We start from the raw sequence: 21098 nt of genomic DNA, 5'->3' as shown, positions 1-21098 counted from the left end.
TAACATCCTGATTAAAATGATTCCTTGTGGTAATATACCATGACAGAAATAATTATTTTCTGAGGCAAAATATATTTTTCATATCTCTCTGTACTGTAAGTACCAGGAGGGTAAGATGGACAGAAGGAAGAAAAAAAAAAACTAAATTAAAGCCAGAGCTCAGGGTCTATCAGCTTACAGGCTCTGTAATTCTGCCTGGATTTAAGTTTTGAAATATTACATGAGAGGTATAATACAGAAGCAAATATGACAGACAGTGGTGTCCACTGTTCATCCAGCGCTGGACAGAGATCTCTGCATATCATAATCATCTTTAATACCAAATAATCTTTCAATAAACCTTTAATCCGGTGTCAAATCTCAGATCTTAGAAAGATACTTTTATTTTGTAGTCCAGATGTAGTTACATCTTTTAATCCTACCACTGATATGACGGTACTTGACAAGAGGAGGATGGGATAGTTTACAAAAAATATGAAGTCATATCTGGAGAGAGGATCAGAGAAAAGCGATTATCTTATGTCATCCGGGAATTGTCTAGAACGAAGAAATAAAGTGTTATTATTCTGGGGATGTTAAGTCTTTTATCATGGCTACTGTTTGTTTTTCATGTATTGCTTGGCTCTATAGTTCAGTTCCAACCAGATATAGTAAGCACTTATCAGCAGATAATTAATACCACATCTGTCAGTTGGAGATGGATTATAAAATAATTCAGGAACTATTCAGGATGAGTCTTAACAGCACAACTAGCATAATAATTCAAAAACAAAAACAAATGACTTCAACCAAGGTCCACTTACCAGTTTTTTAAAGAACTATCAGGTTCATCTCATGGTCTCAGTAAAAAAAAAATTGATATAAAGTAACTGGCTATACAAAATCTATTCATCATTGCAACTTGGACAAATTAAGAATTTGACCTGATGATGATGCCAGATGGAAAGTTAAGGGGAAAATTGTTTTTTTACTTAAACACATTTTTTCTACATTCCAAATCCTGGTACCTACATAACCCCCAATGCAACATGACCATAACTAGTTTAGTCTGAGATTTAGGTGTTTTAAGTTATTAGTGACTAAGAACCAGTACTCACACAGAGGCACAGGCTACAAAGGTCTGTTCAAATAATACAATCTAAATGTTAGTTATTTCACCCCAGTCTGCAGGGACTATAGATGTCTTGTAAGATTTGATGACAATCCATCCACAGTTGTCAAGTGTACACCAATGTGGTGCCCCGACAGCCCATGATTACCTTAGGGGCACTCAGGATGGCATGAATAATAACTGTTCAAATACATCAGTTACACTGTTTTGTTAGTAATGGCGACCAAAACCTACTTCCCTTTGGGAAATTCCCCAGCTGTTTTGAGAAATAAAAATACATATCCATGTTTTATTTTTAAAGACTAATGTCTTCAGTAGCAACAAATGGATCTGGTTTTGAGTGGCACAGACTAAGTAGTGATAGATGGACTAAGGGTGTTGTTCTCATGCAAAATGTTGACAATAAGAAATGGTGGAATAACACAGGCCTTTATCTTTAAAGGTGTTGAATAGTTGTTTTTCTGGGGAACGTGGCAGGAAAGGTATATCTGCATCTACTGTACCAGTAAGTGTAATGTGTATTTTAGATCATAGTCCAAACCACAGTAACTCACCGTGAGAAAATGTTAAATAAGATCCAATTCTAACATCAGTGATATTAAGTCTGTCACTGTTCTTACAAAAGTATCCCCATATATCCTGTTTAACTTTGCAAGAAGTGAAAGCAAGGAAGATTTAAGTCACCACTGATGATTTTATTGAACACAAAAATATAATTACATCTGAGAACAGAATACAATCACAGAAAAATTTGCAACATTCAATCATTTCAAGGAAGTGCCAAGGAGAACGAGGAAGAAGAAAAAAAAGTTTGTAGTTTCAGGAAAAATATGAAATATAAAATACCTTCAAATAAATAGAAAATTACTTTAAAAAGTGTGAATCATTGGAATGTCAGATAAAGCAGATGTATCTCAGTCACAGATATTCTGATATTTTAAATCGATTTGCTTTCTTGTAATTTCCCAGACTCCCTTTAGTGGTACGAGTGTCATTCATTTGTAAATTCTCAGTAACTTTAAACTCATACCCCCAAATTTTAAGCAAAATGTACAGAATGTTTTCACTAAACTTCCCTCACATCCAGATATTCTGACCTGGCTGGGTTCGCTTACAAAGATTTGTGTTTCCCTTATTTGTTGTGCACGGCTGCTATGGTTCTCCTAGATCTCCCTCCATGGTCCGGACCAGGACGTAAAGCTCAGCCAGACCGACTACTGATGCAGCGATGACAGCTGATATCACTCTCTGAAAAACACGTGTCAGAAACAAAAACAAAAGCCAAATTTAGAAAACACAAGCACAACAACGCAGTTGACATCCATTTTTATCCCAGGAGAGAGTCGATGCTTGTGTTGACTACACATATGATGTTGACTTGAACTCATTCAACATACCTGGTTTTACAGCCTGTGGTGTCATCACTAAATAAGCTCTTCATTTTGGTTATGTTGAACTTGTTATATTGGGTTTCTCATCCAAATTTTTTTTCAATTGACATGAACCATTAATGAACCATCTATATTTATATCATGGTCACTTATAATGGTTACATTGCAATATTTATATTTTCCTTTATACTATCTTGTAGTATTATTTATATTATGGTCACTTACTTTTAATTATTTTTTCTGTATCATGGTCACTACTGTTGCAATATTACTTATAATACTTTTGTTTTCATTACAATAACACTTACATCACTCCACTTTCTCCCCAGTACCTGCTTTTGCACAGTGTCTGTTTTGCAGGTTGTTTTTGTTTTCTGTATATTTTTACTCTCATTATGTGTAGTTTAGTAGTGTATATATTTTGATCTTTCTTTTTTATTGTTGCTTCGGCACTGTTATTTAAATTCTGTTTTTCTCTTTTTGCTGTAACAAGTGAATTTCCCCGTTGTGTGGATAAATAAAGAAATCTAATCTAATGCTAATTAATTAAATCAACCCTGTCAGTTTAATGGTATGAATTGAATAAACAGATCTGAGATGACATGTCCACAAAAACCAAGTATGACAATGATTACACGTGTACAATTCATTACATGGCGGCTGTTGTATTGGATTGCTATGAATTAAGATGGGTGTACCCATAGACTATAAAAAGATGGACGACATGACTGCTCGCCAAAAGTGAGGCCAAATCATCTTGATCGCCATTGATTGCCTGCAGTGCAGTATTAGTCATAAATCCTGCCTCCTCCATGTTAGTGGCCCAAACTACAAAGTCAAAGAACATATCGAATCCATTTTTCTCAAAGACGCTTTCTGTAATTCATGGTAGTTCTTCTCAGACTGATGTTTGTGCAAATTTTTCCCGCAAGTTTGGTTTTAGTTAGTTATTTGAAGATGTCAAACACGTCAAAGGAAGAAACAGTTTATGTACCGCTGATGTTTCAGTGAACAGGTACTGACTGCCCATGTACGAACAGGCGAAGGTAGCAATCACTGTGATCAGGAAGTTGAATACGGTTACCACCACTGCTTTGGCTGATCGCACTGCAGAAAGAGAGGGAGAAAAAAGATGCAACACAATTCAGGTTCTGTTTACGTGAATTTCTTAACTTTAGACACATTATTAATTCAACTGCTGTAAGATAATGAAAATGTGACGAACCTTCCCGTCCAAAATCTGCTAATGTTCCATTTCTGTTGATTTCCTGGAGAAAAGGAAAAATATTAATAATATTAATTACGAAGTGCAAATCTTCATTGTGTCTGATAGGAGAGCTAGTCTGCTACAAAGATCAGTACAGTACATGCACACCCATGTCATCACAAATGTGATCACGAATCTGACCATCTTCTTAGTGTCTTAATTCTGATGTGATCTTTAAAATAATCATCACTGTGTTATTGGCTCAAACAATGTGATTATGTGTCATTTTAAGTACAAGTGGTTCGAGAAATACCTAAATGGAAAATATATATGAGCATAAAGTTTCTTTGTTTTTGTAAACATCCCTTTTATAAGCTGCAGTAACAATCACATAATAATTAAAATGATTGGACAATATATGATTTGACACTACAGTCAAATAAGTGATAAGACCTTAACATTTCATAATATACAGTGTTTCTACTGTAACATCTCTGACACATATTGTCCCTGAGACATTAACCTGGACACATAATTGTAATCTTTGAGTAGTTTTACCTGAGTGTTGACATTACGTGTGATCCTACTGTATTCCTCATTGGCCAGTTTGTTTTTGATCCTCTCCAGACGTGCGACCAGCACAGGGTTCTGCAGTTAGAGAGAAACATCAGACTTTAATGTGACATGATTCCAGCTGTGGTCCTGATGATAGAGGTTCAATTTCAGACAGGGTCCTCTCACTTTCCCTCTCACAGGTCTACACGGCACTCCTGTTGGAACTTGTGCTTCACAGTCAATAAAAACAACCTCAAGATGTTGTGTGCTACTTAGACAATACACTACAAATAATGTTTTTACCGACACGGTGTATTTAAAGTGTCAACCACAAATGGAAAGTCAGACAACTAGTGTTACTGCATGGCGATTTAATAATTATTTTATCACAACTAACCCATATCAGATTAACAGCTATAACGGACATGAACTACAATATGTCCAACATGTGCATGGCTTCACTTACTCTGGGAGGCTTCACAAACTCAGGCAGGTTCAGTGAACTGTCTTCCAACAACTCATGCAGGTAGAACGGATGCCCTGAGGAAAAACGGTCATGAGAAATGTTTGAAGTCAATTACTGAAATAAGACACAAGACAGCCCCTGTTGAAATTATTTAGATTTTCTTATTCTTACATTAGTTAATAAAGGTTAATGCATTTTAAATTATTACATTGTAGTCGGCAAGGTTCAAAGCCCATTTAATGGTTTTCTTCAGATTTGCCCGAATCATAAACATTTCATCAACCTCCAATTAGGTCAAATATTACAGGCAATAAAACAAATACATTTTCAGACAGTTTTTGAATAAAAATATCAATATAATTCTTACAACAACAAAATCCCCTATACCCAGAGGGAGCACATTGTCTGTAGTTTGCACAGTAATTTAATCATCTATCATGTTACTATAATGTACTGTATGTAATTCAGTCAGTGAACTATGTCATCTGTCACTGTATATAAACATGCAAACACTTCTCACTACCTTGGTCCTGAAGAAAGCTCTTGAGTTGTCTTGCTGTGCTGAAGGACAGGGTCGCTGCTGCTGGTTTGTCGAGGATCTCCTGCAGCTCTTCTTTCAGTGAATGTGGCAGAGACGGGTCTGTATTTTCTAATAACTCTGTCACCTTGTTCCTGAACTGATCCCCGACCACAAATGATGAGGCCATGGTTTTAATCCAGGGGATTGTGACAGGGAAGTCGGACTGTGTCTGTTATCAGGTTCGTTCACAGTCAAAGAATACCTGCCTGGGTACAAATAATAACAATAAGAAAACGGACTGTACCTGCTTTACATCAGTACACCATGTTACGGAGAGTTCAACGCTAACAACAGCGAGAGGTAGAAATATTGCTACAAGAAGCGGCCATGTTGTTTACCATGTGACTCGATGACGTACTCGCTCACATGACTAACCGTATGACCTGCTATTCTTAAAACTCTAATTGTATTTTTAAAACTGTTCATATTTGCACATGTTTCACGTTTATTAAATTACAGGACGATACGATTTGTTTCATATTTATTTTAAACGTTGCACGCTAAATGTGAGCTCTTTTGGTGCGTTCAGTGTTTCTTCATACGGTCGTAAAGACTAGAGTTGAAACGCAATAAAGTGTTTTGCTGGAAAAACTACATTTCAAGATAAACTAACTTGCATTTATAATAAGTTGTATTACAAGTAATTATAATTCTACTATTAATACAAATAAACGTTATATAATGCACCTTTCAGAGCACAGTTGCAAGCTGCTTTAAAAGTTAAAAAATACAATTTAAGAAAAACAATAGGAACAAGTTTAAGAAAGAAAACAGTTGGAAACAAATGAGCAATGCTGTTTTTAAAGTATAAAAAATTTAAGTTTAGGAATTACGAAGCCTCCGCAGTCCCGTGAAAGCAGCACGAGTGAGGCTCATGCATGTGTGTGTGAACGTGCTATGGTGTCAGGGCAGGAAAGATGGCGGCCTCTGCGCTCCGCCGCGGCTTGTGGAGCACCGTCAGTAAATACAACAGGAAACACACCCACAGAATACTGAGCGTGGCGGACAGCAGCAGCGGCTTCCAGGCGTTCAGACAGCGGCCACAGTGTCGGAGCTGCGGGCTGACCGGCGGAGCTCCGCCGGTGAGGTTCATGTCGACACGGTGAGATACGCAGCTAGTGTCCTCTCCTGTCGATGCTAACATGCTAAAGACTTTAGCTTAGAACGAGGTTTTCAAGATCCCCCCCCCCCCCCTTAAGACCCTGTCTGTAGTTTTATGTTGAGGGGACACGTGGCTGGTGTTGGTGTCGACATTATGAGGCCGGTGTTTGGACATGAGCTGATGTGTAGCAGCAGGAAACCAGAACGGGACAGTTGTCCTCTGCTGCTCCGCTAAGCTAGCAAAATGCCTTGTGCAACACCTGCCTCCAGCCAGCATGTTAAATAACGGTGACCCTTACCCTGGGCCATGCTTCTGCTAATAAGATCAATAGTATCATTATGGATTTAATGACAAGCAACACTCTGCTAATTATCCTGCACATTGGTTTAAATTCGTGCATGACAATGAGTATATTGATAACTCTAGGCATCTTATTGGTTGAACGTCCATGATCCACATTGTAGGATTTATGGTTTATTGTTAGAGCTCTGATTGTTTACATGTCACTTTTGCAACATCAGCCTTTTGGAACTTGACACAAGGCCTCCCATGCCACTGAGACACCTTCTGCAGTCATGATCGATGTTAGCCAGTGTATCTCCTGTTATTTTCCATCAAATTATCATATTTCTACGCAATGAACAGGTGCTGCCATGTAAATAAATGCAGTTTTTCAGAGTTCTTAAGTTGCTATTTTGCTTTTCAAATGAGGTTTAAAGTGCACATTTAATGCAGAACATGCTTAGGAAGTGTATTTTGGGGGGGAATGGATTTTAAAAAAGTAATAGAAGCTGTGTTTAAAATCTATTAAAGATAATCAAGTAATAAGTAAAATGTTTATCATCTCCCATGTTACTAATAATTAATGTTATAAGCTATAGTGAAGGCTAATGATTAACATAGCAGTACGTCTTATAGCTTGTTAAGCAATATATAGAGTTAGCTTGTTATGATCGACAGAAGATCTTTTGAATAAAATGTATCTAGAAGAAAAGGCTCAGATAAATGGAATTGACCTTTCAGTAAATAACCTTTGGTGTTAAGCAGAATTACAGACATTCCCTCAGGATGCAGTGGTGTCTAATTTGCCAATTTATTTTGGGATGATTTACGGAATAATATCTGGTTTGGAATTCTTTTTTCTAATGTTAATATAAAATGAAACAATCTCTAAAATCCAATAAAAATAATGAAACTTCAGTCTTGGTTTAGTGTCACTAGGTTATATGACATGTAGGTTATTGAAACATAATTGCAACATGTTAATAAACAGAAGTGCCAAAATACGTCTATGCGCTTAAATATATTTCAGATTTATTAACACTGTATGTGCTGTGCTCTGGCGACTGCTCAGATCCATGGATGGAGCAGTGCTGGTTACCTATAGGTCTCACCTTGTACCAAATGGTGACCAAGCCTTTACTATCAGAGCCTCCACATTATGGAATTCACTCCCTATTGGAAATAGACTTATTCTCTCGCTTTTTGTAAATCCAAAACCATTGTAAAACACTTTAACATTGTTAAGAAAAGTGCCATGTAAAGGAATATATATATACAATCATTTTATTATTATGCACATGTCCATGGTGCTGTTATTACACTTGATGCTCACATAGAGCAGCACCCCAGGCATTTAAGGCATCTCAGAAAATAATTCCATTACACACAAGAATTATCTGTTTAAATTGTAATGGTTTAAACTGTTCCCACGGTTCGACTAAATTTAACGTTTCCATGACTGTTTCAAACTGCTGCTTCAATGAAAACCCCCTTCACAAACCATGACGAAGCAAATCTGTCCACTCAGTCAGCCTGGACATGTGCTCAGAGCTTACAGACTTAGTGCTATCATTAGCACCATATAAGACACACTCTCATATTGAGGCTCCACACGATTGATGATAATATAGTTATTCAGCTCAGACAGTTGCTCTCAAAATAGTTAAGATTTTCCAGCACTTTCTTTGCTGCATTGCAGGTCAGTGACATGCTCAAATGTTCTTCTTGGGTTTCACACCAGCAGCAGCAGCTTGTGGTTGACTAAAAGTTATGCCCTAAAAAAAGAAAAACTAGTGAGTCTTATGTTTGTAGCTGCCTTCATCTGATCAACCAGGAAAAAGTGCTAAAGAATTGTTAGTTTTAGAGTATAACAGAAAGAGAGGGCGAGTGTAGTCTCTGAGAGTTGGTGTGTAGGCGGGTGAATGCCCACGCAGTGGATGAAAAGCAGCAGTAATTATTCAGTATTAATGTGTCTAACTTTAGTTAAGTAGCTTCATAGAACTACTTGATGAGAGCTCAGTGACACAATGACCTGTGTTCAGGGTCATATGTGTGTACATACAGCTGTTGGCTGAAGCAAGTCCCTGGGTTTGCAGTGGGTTTTCTATATTTAGATCTGATTCTGTGTATACACAGTGTATTGACATTTCTCAGATTGTTGCAGAGGTTAGAACAGAACGGTAGAGTCCATGTTAAAACTTGAGGCCAGATGCTGGGTATTATAATGAAAGCATCAATACTTGCATATTTTTATATCTACACAGTGTCAAGTAGGGTCTGTTAAGTATTACAAATAGTCCAGTGTCATAAATACATAAGTTGCTACCAGATCATTTAATGTAGTCTACATTTTCCCTTGTTTTTTACTGAAGCAGGTGGTTAAAATATTCATCCATCAGCTGGTAAAATCTCACAGCTTTCACTGCAGTGTAGCCTGAGAGCACAACAGATGTTGACGAGATTTAATTGTTCAGGGACCTATTTATAAAACAGTTCGTAGTATTCATACTAATGGCCGGCACATGGTTCTGCAACCGTGGCTTTTCACGCAGTTTTGTCGATGGACTCGTTTTAATTTATGGTTCTCCAAGGGTTGCACGTGTTGCAAAGCAATTCACCACCAGAAACTAGGTGGAGTAACGTTTTTTGTCGAAGTGTGGAAATCATCGTCGACTGTTTATTTACATTGCCGCTGCTGCTCCTCATAGCCTTTTTCTGGCAGACAAATTTTCCCTGATCTTCCTCCACAGCTTCGTACACTCGTCAACCTGCAAACCGACGTTAGCCGAGATCTCCTTCCAGGAATTGCAGGCCATCTGCGGGTCCTTGTATTCCTTAAATGACGGGTTATACAAGTTGACATACTTTCGGATCTCTTCTGCCAAACGCTCTTCTATTTGGTCCATATTTGTTCTTTTAAATCTTCCGCGGTTTCTGCCGGTATTATGGGGCATGGAACCGGGAATGTGAGTCCGGAAAGAATGTAGTTAGCAGACCAATCACAGCCTTGCGGGCTGCATGAGGCTTGCGTAGCTTTGTCGTATAGTTACAAAAATTGGGCGACGCACGCAAAAGGGGTATCCAATAGGGGTGGGAATTGGCAAAAATGTGACTATTCAATAGTATTGCGATATTTGGGCCACGATTCAATAGTATTGCGATTCTGCAATATTTTGCGATACTGCAAGTATTGCGATTCGATTCTGCGATTTATTGCGATTCATGTCCCCCATATTATTCAAAGGCATTACAAAAAATGAGGAAAATAAGACTGCTCAACTCACTTCAAATGTCACATTTAATTCTGTAAACAACATTGTCTTCTACACATTAACTGGAGTGCAAAAACTAAGAAAGGGTAGTGCAAAAACTTTGTCCTTGAACATTCAGGACACAGGACCTTTGTAATTATTTTCTGAATAGGAGACCTCTCACATGAACACTGAGCTCAATCATATAAATAAGAGTAACCTAGAGCTTCAATCAAATTGAGACCTGCAAGGTCATGACCCAAAATGTCAAATTCATTTGGGAATATTGGCATTTTTGTTCAGAAAAAGGAGTTGGTAAACATGCTCAGATGTTAAAATGCTCCTCTGGGCCGTTACTATATCTCCTGCAGTGGAGAACATCCTTTCCGCATTCACACTAGGTATCTTTTAATGCTTTGCCAGCCAGGGGCTGTTACATATATTATTGTAAATAAATATTAAAAAAAAATAAATAATAATAATAATATATATATATTTTTTTAATATTGCAATACTTTGTGCTACAGTATCGATATAATCGCGGGCCCAAAATATCGCGATACTGAACAGAATCGATTTTTTCCCCCACCACTAGTATCCAAGCACGCAAGGGGCTGTTGCGTGTACTTCCGTGTCTCTGAAAACGCAGAAGCATGCGCCGGCATTAAAAGTGTACGTGTGCACAAAAGCCAAAAATTGCGTACCCAAAATCAGATTCTGATTTATAAAACCATGAGCACTAGGGCTGCAACTAACGACTATTCTGATAGTCGATTAGTCACCGATTATTGAAACGATTAATCGACTAATCGGATTATGAATGACACAAATTCTCAATTGCTATTATTTAGCAAGCAGCTTTTAAATTTAGCTTGAGGTTGTTCAAGGCATGTGATGACTGAAAATAAAGACAATAAAGATTGATACTTCATTAACAAAAATGTCTTTTAATAAACTTTGCTGCATATAAGGGTACTGTTGACACAAAAGCAAAGAAAAATAAAGTTTTTGTCCATTTAAAACCAAGGACAGGCAAAGTGCTAATAAAAAATATGAATTTAAATTTAAGTTTCCCTTTTTACTGTGAACCAAGAACAGGCCAAGTGCTGGTACTAAAAATAAATTAAAAATCAAGTATCCATTTTTCGTGTTAACAAAAAAGGACAGGGAAAATAACATTAATAAAAACATCAACAAACGAAACTACAGTCTTCTTCAGACTAAATCATTTTGATTAAAACAAGACGTTTGTCAGGCATAACTCTTTTAAACTCGTTAATAAAAAGTTTAAACCATATTTTTGTAATGGATTCTAGAATCCTGCGCACAGCTATATACGTTTATAACATCTGACGGAGGCGAGTCCGAATCGTCTCCGTTACGAAGTCACACGTGCCTCCTCCTCACATGCGCGTGTCCTGCTTCCATGGAGAGCAGGTCCTCTGTACAGATACTGCAGGTAGTTTTTCTCGGGCCATGTTAAGAGTGAAGTTCTCCCGAACTTTTTACTTCCTGGTGCGCGACTGCGCGCGGCAGCGGACGCCGACATCGGTCCATGTTTTATCGCTATTGCACATGCGCGACTTTCAGAGATAGGAAGGGAGCGAGATGGCTCACTCCTCAGCTACTTCCATCAGCACCTCCTCCGCCGTTTAGTTCCGCTGCGCGGCACGAGAAACACGCGCTATGACGTAACCAACGAATCATCGACTAGTAAATTCGTCTGCGATTATTTTGGTCATCGATTTTTGTCGACGACGTCGACTAATCGTTGCACCCCTAATGAGCACCCACATATGAAGGCAATTTTACCTTTATACTTCACCTGGAAACGTTCGTACGTGCATCTGCCTCATATACATGTCTTTACAGGATGCATATGCAAAAGTTCTTTGTCTGAGTTTTGTGTTGTGTTCTCTTATGGAAAACTCCAGTAGTACTTGCAGTACAAAAGCAAGAATATCAAATATTAAAACATTTCTTTTCTACGCAAACGCAAGGGTAAACAAAAAGCATAAATCTGACTTTAAATATCAGGATTCTGTTTTTAACCATTTTCCTTATAATAAAATCAGGTTACCAAGTGATTATTATTCTCCAATAAAGCCATTATATGAAAATAACCTGAAGATAACCTACAGTGAAATATTAAATCCCTCTGTCCATATATCCACCTCATTAATCCCCTCTCTTCATCTCTGTTGTGAAGATTAGCTTTGCAGGAAGCACAGAAGTATGCATGTTATTTATTTGAGGTGACCAGCTGTTGTTGTCACTATGTAGTGTAAGTCTCTGTGTGTTGTTGCGAGGCTGAAGGCGAGGACACAGAGATTAGATTGACTGGTAGTCCTCTTTGTTGACATCTGACAAGTGTAGATGTTTTATTCAATCTTGTCAAAATTGTGATTGAGATTACGACTGAGGAGAGCGTTTAAAGCGAGGCAGCAGAAGGATTCCCCCCCCTATAAGGACGATTAGCAGTCTTCTCTGTAGGAGGTAAAATCCTGAAGCCTTTTCTCTTCAAATCTGTGTGAGACTCCTCCGGGACTTACAAGTTGTTTATCCATATGTGATGTTGTTTTGACCTTAGTCCACATGTACAATAAACAGGCCTGTATGTTAGTTTGTGATCGTATGGTCATGATCTATAGTCATGTGAGCGTGCGTGTACAATCAAACATACACACATGTACTCACACAGTGTCCAGTGTGTAATGGTGGTGCCTGTTTTTGGCAGGAACAGGCCTGAGGGGAAGATTTTGGAAACAGTTGGAGTGTTTGAAGCGGTGAAGCAACATGGCAAATATGAAACGGGACAAGTAAGACACACTCACACACACTCTAATGAAGTAAATAATTTTGATACATTTTAGACTTGTTTTTGAATATAACTGTACTGTCGTATGATTTAAAAGTCAGGTCTGTTTTGATGAATCAGTAACTTAGTGTACATTTGCATGATCTTGTCAAGTGACTGTAATACCATCAAATCCTATGCTTTATTAAACCTCCTACATGTATAATCTAACATGGACTTATCGCCTCCCTCCGTGTTGTTTTGCTCTCCTCAGCTGTTTCTCCACAGCGTGTTTGGCTACAGAGGCATCGTCTTGTTTCCCTGGCATGCCCGACTCTACGACAGAGACATCACCCCTCCCATGTCTGACAGGTAAAGCTCCATCTCTTGCTGCAAACTGCACCAATGGGTCTTTAATGACTCTGTTTCTGGGTCAGACTAGTTTTCCCTTTCAACTTAGATCAAATTGTCCCTGTTTCACTTTGTTCCTTCAGCAAACCTGATCCACCAGGAAGCCACGGTTCCAAAGAGGTTAAGGGGAAGACTCACACCTATTACCAAGTCTTGATTGACACCAGGGACTGCCCTCACATAGTAAGTTCCTGTTTAGTTTTCCTTTAGAACTTACATATTAGTTACCTCTATTAAGGCTGGGAGCTGTATTTACCATTTATTTTTAAGGTGGGTATAGAATTAAGCAACACAGTATTTATCAATACAATGCCGTGCTCGTGCTTGTATTTCTCCTGAGGAGAAGACAGGAGTCTCCTCTCTTATACACTCCTGGCAACCCCGCCCCACTCTTCCTCTGCTTGTTCACATCCTGCAACTGCACCACAAACTCCAGTACAAGGAGTGTATTCAACGATATGCTGCTGCTACAATCCCTGCTACGAAGGTCTTGCATCCTCTGCCTTCAAACAAAGCCTGTTACAGGCCTATGAAATACTGATACGGAAATAAGGTTCGATCATATTCATATACCGTGTAAAAATGTTATTATCTAAACAAAACATTTGCTAAACAGTTTTAACAGAAATTTCAACTGCCAAGTTTCAGATAGTTTCAGTAATTCATATATTGTTATTTGTTGTATTCACTGCATATTGGTTACATTTTTTGTATACGTCAGAATGGAAAAGTATCTGATAACAATCTTACATGACTTGACATTTGTTTTAACCTTTCTAGTATAACAATTAACTTGTCACAACTCTTGCGACAAAATAAGCGAACAGTTTCTAATTTATACATCTAAACCAAATTCCAGAGTAGGCACATAAGAAGGGACTGTTAAAAACGGCAAATGACCATAAACAGGAACAGTGCAGTATCTATTTTATATTTTTCCGGCAGATTATTGCAAAGGGAATGAAGGACACAATGCTTGTAGATGTCTTTCCAAGCCACTGACACTTGGTAACGTCTGCCTGATGCCTGAATAAGCTAGTGCATTCACTGCAATGAGTGGAAATGTTATAGGCTGACAAAAGCCCTTTTTCTCTCTCTTCTGAAATCCCATGTGCTCGGCTCTAACTCTGTTAAATGGTAAATGGATTTGTATTTATATAGCGCTTTTCTAGTCTGATGAAGACCACTCAAAGCGCTTTACAGTACAGTTTCACATTCACCCATTCATACACACATTCATACAGTGCATCTACTTGCAGCACTTTGTTATTCTATGGTGGGCCGTTCAGGGTTCAGCATCTTGCCCAAGGACACTTCGGCATGCAGATGGTTCAGACTGGGAATCGAACCGCCGACCTTCAGGTCACTCTACCCCTCAGCCACAGCCGCCCTGTTGACTTCTTTGGTCATTGTAGTCAAGCAATTGCTGCATAATGAAGATCTCTGTGTAAAAGAAGCTAAAGCCACAACTGTGGGTTGTTTATTTCATAAGCATGTGTCAACAGTTGTGTGCTTGTTATTGTGTTTTGACAGTCGCAAAGGTCTCAGACAGAGGCAGTAACGTTTCTGGCAAACCATGACGACAGCAGAGCCCTGTACGCCATCCCAGGTATGTAACCATGTAAAGAGCAGTCAGAATGCACAGACTTCACTGTCTTGTTACACATTGGTGGACCCATCATGTTGTTTATCCAATCATTTTCTGTTTAATTTCAATCGGGTTTATATGATAAATGAAACTTTCCAGCTCGGCACACATTTTTTTCTCAGCGTTACATTTAACTTTCACCTCTTACAGCAGAGTTGAGTTTGTCATGTCAGTAGTTTGCCTCCCATACACTATAAAACACTGCATTTTGAGGATGTTATTATTGTTTGTATCTCATCCCCATGTGACAGTGTGTCTGTTTCTTTCCTCAGGTCTGGACTATGTGAGCCATGAAGATATCCTTCCCTACAACTCCACAGAGCAGGTCCCCATCCAGCATGAGCTGTTTGAGCGCTTCCTCATGTACAACCCAACAAAATGTAAACACTCTACTACAGTTTCTACTTCAGTCTTCACACCTTTTTCAGTGCCCATTCGTTTACCTTCAGTGACAATATACATACATAAAAAACTAATTAAAGATTCTTGAATTTCTTTGCCTTGAGAACCTCCTAGGCTGCTTTCATGATATATTTTTGTGGCATTATTTGTGCTGCACTATGGAAAGTTGTCCCATCAGGGTGCAAAATTTGGCTGAATCAAGGAAGATTTTGACATGACACTCCAATGTCCTAGAGAGGTTTCTTGACAGGACTAAATATTGTAAAAGGGTTAAATCTTCACCAAGGGGAATCATTGTCAATGTCCTAATACTTTTGGACCCAACTATATACCTCATGATAGACATGTATTGTAAACCTACTATAGGCTCCATTTAAGTACAATGTAGAAAGGATTGAAAACAATGTTTTTTGTAAATATTTGTGTATTTCTTTGCCTTCTGTAGCTCCTCCATTCACATCCAGAGACACCTTGAAGGCGTGGCAGGATAAAAACCATCCCTGGCTGGAGCTCTCAGACGTCCACAGGGAGACCACTGAGAACATCCGAGTCACTGTCATCCCCTTCTACATGGGCATGAGGGTACATGAATAATACCTGAAATATATTTTGATGCTATTGTATCTTCTTTAAGCACATCCTGGGCCATGTCAGCCTTCAAAATGTGTCTATATTGCATTACAGGACCTAGTGACAGGACTTGTTGAAGGATTGCATGTGCTCTCACATAACAAATGTTATCAATCATAACAAGATTAGAACTTTCTCTTAATGAAGGAATACAATGAAACATTTAAAATTATTTTTGTTTCAAACTGTTTGTTATTGATGTCCCTCAAGTTTTGTTGTGACGTTATGGCTCACTCAGTTGGATTTAATGGAACTAAAGAAACTTGTGGTTTTTAAGTGATGGAACAGAGTGAAGGTTCTTCTCTCACAAACTATCTTTGGCAGGTAGTAACAACAGCCTGCTGAGACACAATCAACAGCAGCAGTTTAATTAGTGACAACTTATGATCAACCGCTGACTGTTTTCTTTAACCAGATATAAATGAGAAGCTGCAGCTGAATGTTTTCTACCGTAATTGTTAGCATTAGGGCTTAGTGAACCCATATATCTCCAACCGCAGTTCCCATTGTGCCCAAGTAATATCACACATTCACACACACACTTATTTTTACTTGCTAATGCAGCAGGATGATGATCTAGAGAATAAGCTTTATAAACACCTGTTTAATAAAGTGACTTTTAAATGCCAAAACAGTCAAAGGGTGCGACTGCTCCAGCAGCTTTTTGTTAGCTGGTTGTCTGGCTCACCCATGAGCTCAACCAGTGCTCCTCATGAAATCAAAGTATTTTCAACAGATAATATCGGTAACGATCAGCGTTATCACAATCGTTGAATTATCAGCTTTTGTTTGAAAAAATAACCATTATTTCCAATATTTCTTAATACATTTTACACACCCCTTTTTTTAGTCGCAAATCCAAGTGCCACACTGTCACTGTCAAACCCTGCATTGTTGGTATTTGGGTCTGCCAATCAGCGGTTTCATTATTTTTAATTTGTTCTTTTGCCTGAGATCCCTTTCAAATACTAATGGAAATGTTTCTTCTCCTTCTCAGGAGGCCCAGAACTCTCATGTGTACTGGGTGAGTAGCAACGTTTTGTCTGGGAAATATTATGTGTAATGGGCCCATAGGACACTCGCGTTTAGGAATTATCCTATATACTTCATGAAGACTATTAACCCTGACTAGGTATATTAAAATGCTTCTGTGTGTTTCCTTCTGACAGTGGCGATACTGTATCCGTCTGGAGAACATGGGCAGTGAGGTGGTTCAGCTGAGAGAGAGGCACTGGAGGATCTTCAGCCTGTCAGGAACTCTGGAGACGGTCCGAGGACGAGGAGTAGTGGGCAGGGTCAGCATACACACAAACATTCATGCACACACGCACACGCACAAACATACATGAACACAAAGTCTGGAGAGCAGTGTCAGCACCTTTTTAACCAAGTGAATTCAGTTTTTTTCCCAAACTTTACCTTTTTAATTTCACAGAAAATTGCTGTGTTGTTACCTGGTGAAAAACATCACTTAAGCCTGATCTCATGTTGTTTCTGTGTTGTTGCAGGAGCCAGTGTTGTCCAAAGAGCAGCCGGCCTTTCAGTACAGCAGCCACGTGTCTCTACAAGCCCCCAGTGGTCATATGTGGTGAGTTTGCTCAATAATATATCACTTTACTGTTTCACACATTCCACATATGCTACATTTTCTACATCTTCTCAGTGATTAACATTTTGTTTTACTGGAATCACTGGTCCCCTCCTATGTGCACAATGGTCACTCCTCTGTATTTGTGTTTAGGGGGACGTTTCGTATTGAAAGGACTGATGGCTCCCACTTTGATGTTCGCATTCCTCCTTTCTCCCTGGAGAGCAACAAAGACGACAAAGCGCCCCCAGCTGGCTACACATTTTAACTGCGAGTAGTCACCTCCCACCTGTGACAACCAGATTCCAATCAGCCTAGGTTTTCTAAAATTGTCCTTCCTCTGTAACATTGTCTCAGCCTTCAGCGTCAGACCAGCGTGAGTCAGGTTATGCAAAGGGTAACTATTGCATTTTCTAGGTCATCCAAATGCAGGCCCACCTTGCCCTTTTTCTGTCAGAGTGCACCCAACAGAAGTATAACATTTATTAAATCCTATAGAGTAGAAAATGGTTGCGCCTTCACTCGGTGATGTGTTTGACATGGACAGTGTAGTGGATGTGAACTGGGAGACAGGGAGGAAGAATTGAGGCTGGATACCTCAAATCAACCAGAAAGCAGTTTTTGACTTTAATTACCTAGATTGTGTATTCTCAAATGAGCCCATAGTCTAATTTGCCCCGCCCACTTTCATAATGACCCGAAGTTGTTTATTTTACACTTCATATCATAAGTCTCTGACTTTGTGTTTTATGCCATCAATGTATAGTAGAACTGTTTGCATAGCTCCTTGCCCTGCTCTCTCTCTCTCTCAAAGTCAGACTGGCATAACATTCCGCTTTAGCTAGGTCATTCTTTCCACAGCCGTCTAGTTCTCAGTGGGTGGGCAGACCTCAACCTACCCTTTGTCTATCTAGCTGATTTGAAGGAGCGTACAGGTGTTCAGTTGGCTATCATAATAGTCCCCCGCCCTGCCGCTACCACCACTGCTGGAAACAAACACATCCTTCCATTGATGTTGGGATTTATGAAAAAATTATATGACGTTTATCCTGGACCCGGTTTTCCTGCCATGTTTTCTCATCATAAAACTATACTATCACACATTAAACCTATGTTGGGCAACTTAATACAGAAATAGTTAATGTGCAGAGGTATTTATGTCTGACAACACTGAAGCACAGTGGATTGAGTTAGGATCTGTTTGACACTGAACTGAAAACGACTCTTAAATGTCAATGTGAATTCATTAAAAATTATCTAAATTAAATAACTAAAATTTTCAATGTATGACACCTTTGGCAGAACAAGCCTTGAATCTGTGTACAGAGGTTTGTATGTGGTTTGTGGTGTTATTTTGAAGCCTTCCAGGACCTGCTGTAAAGTAGCATCTCTATGCTGCCACCAACAGGCTTGATGCTATGCATACGTCTTAATGGACCGATGGCAGAGATTGAAAAATTCCCATGTTATCTACTAATAAGCATTCTCATCATAGGACAGCTTTGGATGGTATACTGGTCAAGTTGGATTGAGGGTTAATTTATTTATTCAATTTTAGATCAATGACAGTGAAAATTAGCTGATGTGAGGCACCCATGTTTGTTTTTTCTTCAGGCACTTGAGTTGTCTTAAGATCCATGTTGGGTAGCAATCATTGTTATGTTTTATAAAAAAAATGTGTCACAGATAAAGAAGTGAGTACACCATTGATTAATTTTATATTTGTCCTTAATTACGATTTTTTTAATAGACACCTGGTTCATCTTTGACATTTAAGTCCTTTTTTTTTTTTACAGTGCTCCTAATAAAATCCAGAGATTTCTTGGAAAAGAGCAGAAGTCAGGATTTCATTGTCATTGAATAACAAAAACACCACAACATTAAATAGTTAAGGCAAGCAGTGGGCATCCAGTGTTGTGGGTAACTGGAGAACTGAGTGTGTGACATGCTTATCTTCCTCTCTGCTGTCTGCTCCTTTGTAAAAACCTGAATGTCTTTCGTTAGGGCTGACTGTTTGACTTTGCAAACTCTGGCGCGAGAAGTTATGAGCCTAAAAATCCTCACCAGAAGAGTGAGATCACAAACTAACATTGTTGGTTTGATAAGTGATTTGAAGCAACTTAAATGGTATACAACTGTAAATAGAGATGTAATTAAAGGCTACACAAATAAATATACCTTTTGAAAAATACTGGTTGATATTTGTTGTGTAATTTTTTATTCAAAGCTTTTACTGCCAGAACTAACATCTGTTGGACTTGAACATCAATCAATCAAATGTTATATGTGCATCCTGTATTTATATATCACAATTGTGCAACATCCTCTGTCCTCAACCCTCGACTAGAGTGAGGAAAAGCTACAAAAAAGAAATTTTAAAATGGGAAGGAGAATTCAGTAACTTCGGGGAGGGTCACATGTGAGGGATCCCTCCCAGGATGAACAGAAGTGCTATTGATGTGTGGGAGAGAGCACATAGACAAAAACAAGAAAATACAGTGTCCAACATGTTACAACACGAGAAAAATACCTTGAATATGCTAAAACAGGATGGATCGTTTCATAAAATATTTAAATGTTATATGCAGTTAATAGTTAATATCCATATATCGTTAGATGTGTATATTGTGATTGTCAAATGATGCATTATATTTTCTGTAGTGATGCATGTGTTCTGAACAGCAACCACCAGATGTCAGTGTAGTGCTTTCTCTGATTACTGCACCACTAAAGAGAACTTTAGTGTGCGCATATACAGATCATATATTAAATGCAAACTCACATCGTTTGTATTTTACTTATTACATTAATTATCACATCCACATTTTCATGTTATAATGTAACTTATAATGAATTTTTCACGTGCATTTGAGCATGTTACTGTACAGAAATGTAATGATATCAATTACAAATGTCATTCTTATTTATTTATTTTTTCTTTCAATGTATTAACTCTTCATTGTACCCTCGGCACCATTGTAAATTAGGGTCTTATTCCTCAATGTGTTTTCTGAGGCTTAAATAAATAATCAATCAACTTCTCAATTAGTAGACTGAAATGTACCTTGTTCTCCAGAGGAGCTACAGAGATCGATTGGGAAATCTGTCAGTTTGGAATCAAAATTGTGAAATTCAAGGCCATTAGTGTGTTGCACTAACTTTGTAATGCAGAATCCAGTACGCCGAACAGCGACTGCTTTAACATGTTAATTGATTTCCTGGTCGACTTCCAACATGAGCCAATTATTTTAAATTGAAGGACTTAAATAAATACTGATATTATTGCAAAAAGCCCAATGTCGATTTTACTGGAACACTGAAATAATGATGACTTCCTGATAACACATGTATAACTGTCAGTAAGCAGCACAAAATTAAACTCTAATATTTTAAAAAGGATATTGGTCTCTTGTCTTCACGGAGATCTAAGACAATTGTGAACTTGGCGCTGCTCGCGCTCTTCCGCCCTTCCTAGTCTGAGAGGAGGAGGGAGAATATTTGTGCTCACGTGCACTCGCTGCGCGCGCCCCCATCCAGCTGAACAGAGGGTGTGATACATCGTTCAGTCCCAGCAGCAGAGGGGACACCTCAGCCTGTCTCTCCCACCTGCTGGCTGTCGTACCGCGGATGTGCAGCCTCCACACGTTCCAGTCAACCAAGACACGCCGCCTCCTCCA

The 21098-nt window shown here is 38.7% G+C and overlaps 2 protein-coding genes across 3 annotated transcripts; one reads left to right on the top strand and one right to left on the bottom strand.

Moving 5' to 3' along the window:
* Positions 1–1785: 1785 nt before the first annotated feature.
* tmem199 (transmembrane protein 199) lies at positions 1786–5639 on the bottom strand. The gene is made up of 6 exons (XM_061073078.1): positions 5254–5639; positions 4731–4804; positions 4268–4357; positions 3728–3770; positions 3497–3609; positions 1786–2359 (listed from the first exon to the last, which is right to left on the bottom strand). The coding sequence occupies exons 1-6, from the start codon at positions 5435–5437 to the stop codon at positions 2264–2266; spliced, it is 600 nt and encodes a 199-aa protein (XP_060929061.1). The 5' UTR covers positions 5438–5639; the 3' UTR covers positions 1786–2263.
* Positions 5640–6187: 548 nt separating this feature from the next.
* On the top strand, positions 6188–19612 carry poldip2 (polymerase (DNA-directed), delta interacting protein 2). Of its 2 annotated transcripts, none has more exons than XM_061072883.1 (11): positions 6188–6412; positions 12689–12764; positions 13017–13114; positions 13237–13336; positions 14687–14762; positions 15074–15181; positions 15649–15785; positions 16831–16857; positions 17003–17128; positions 17342–17421; positions 17575–19612. In XM_061072883.1, exons 1-11 carry the CDS (start codon positions 6228–6230, stop codon positions 17687–17689), a joined length of 1128 nt encoding a protein of 375 aa, XP_060928866.1. In that variant the 5' UTR covers positions 6188–6227; the 3' UTR covers positions 17690–19612. The 2 variants fall into 2 exon arrangements, with proteins under 2 accessions (XP_060928866.1, XP_060928865.1); XM_061072882.1 differs by having other exon boundaries at positions 12683–12764.
* The last annotated feature ends 1486 nt before the right edge of the window (positions 19613–21098 follow it).

This window comes from Limanda limanda, chromosome 6, assembly GCF_963576545.1.
Source record: "Limanda limanda chromosome 6, fLimLim1.1, whole genome shotgun sequence".
NCBI lineage: Eukaryota > Metazoa > Chordata > Actinopteri > Pleuronectiformes > Pleuronectidae > Limanda > Limanda limanda.
This window is presented reverse-complemented; position numbering and strand designations above follow the sequence as displayed.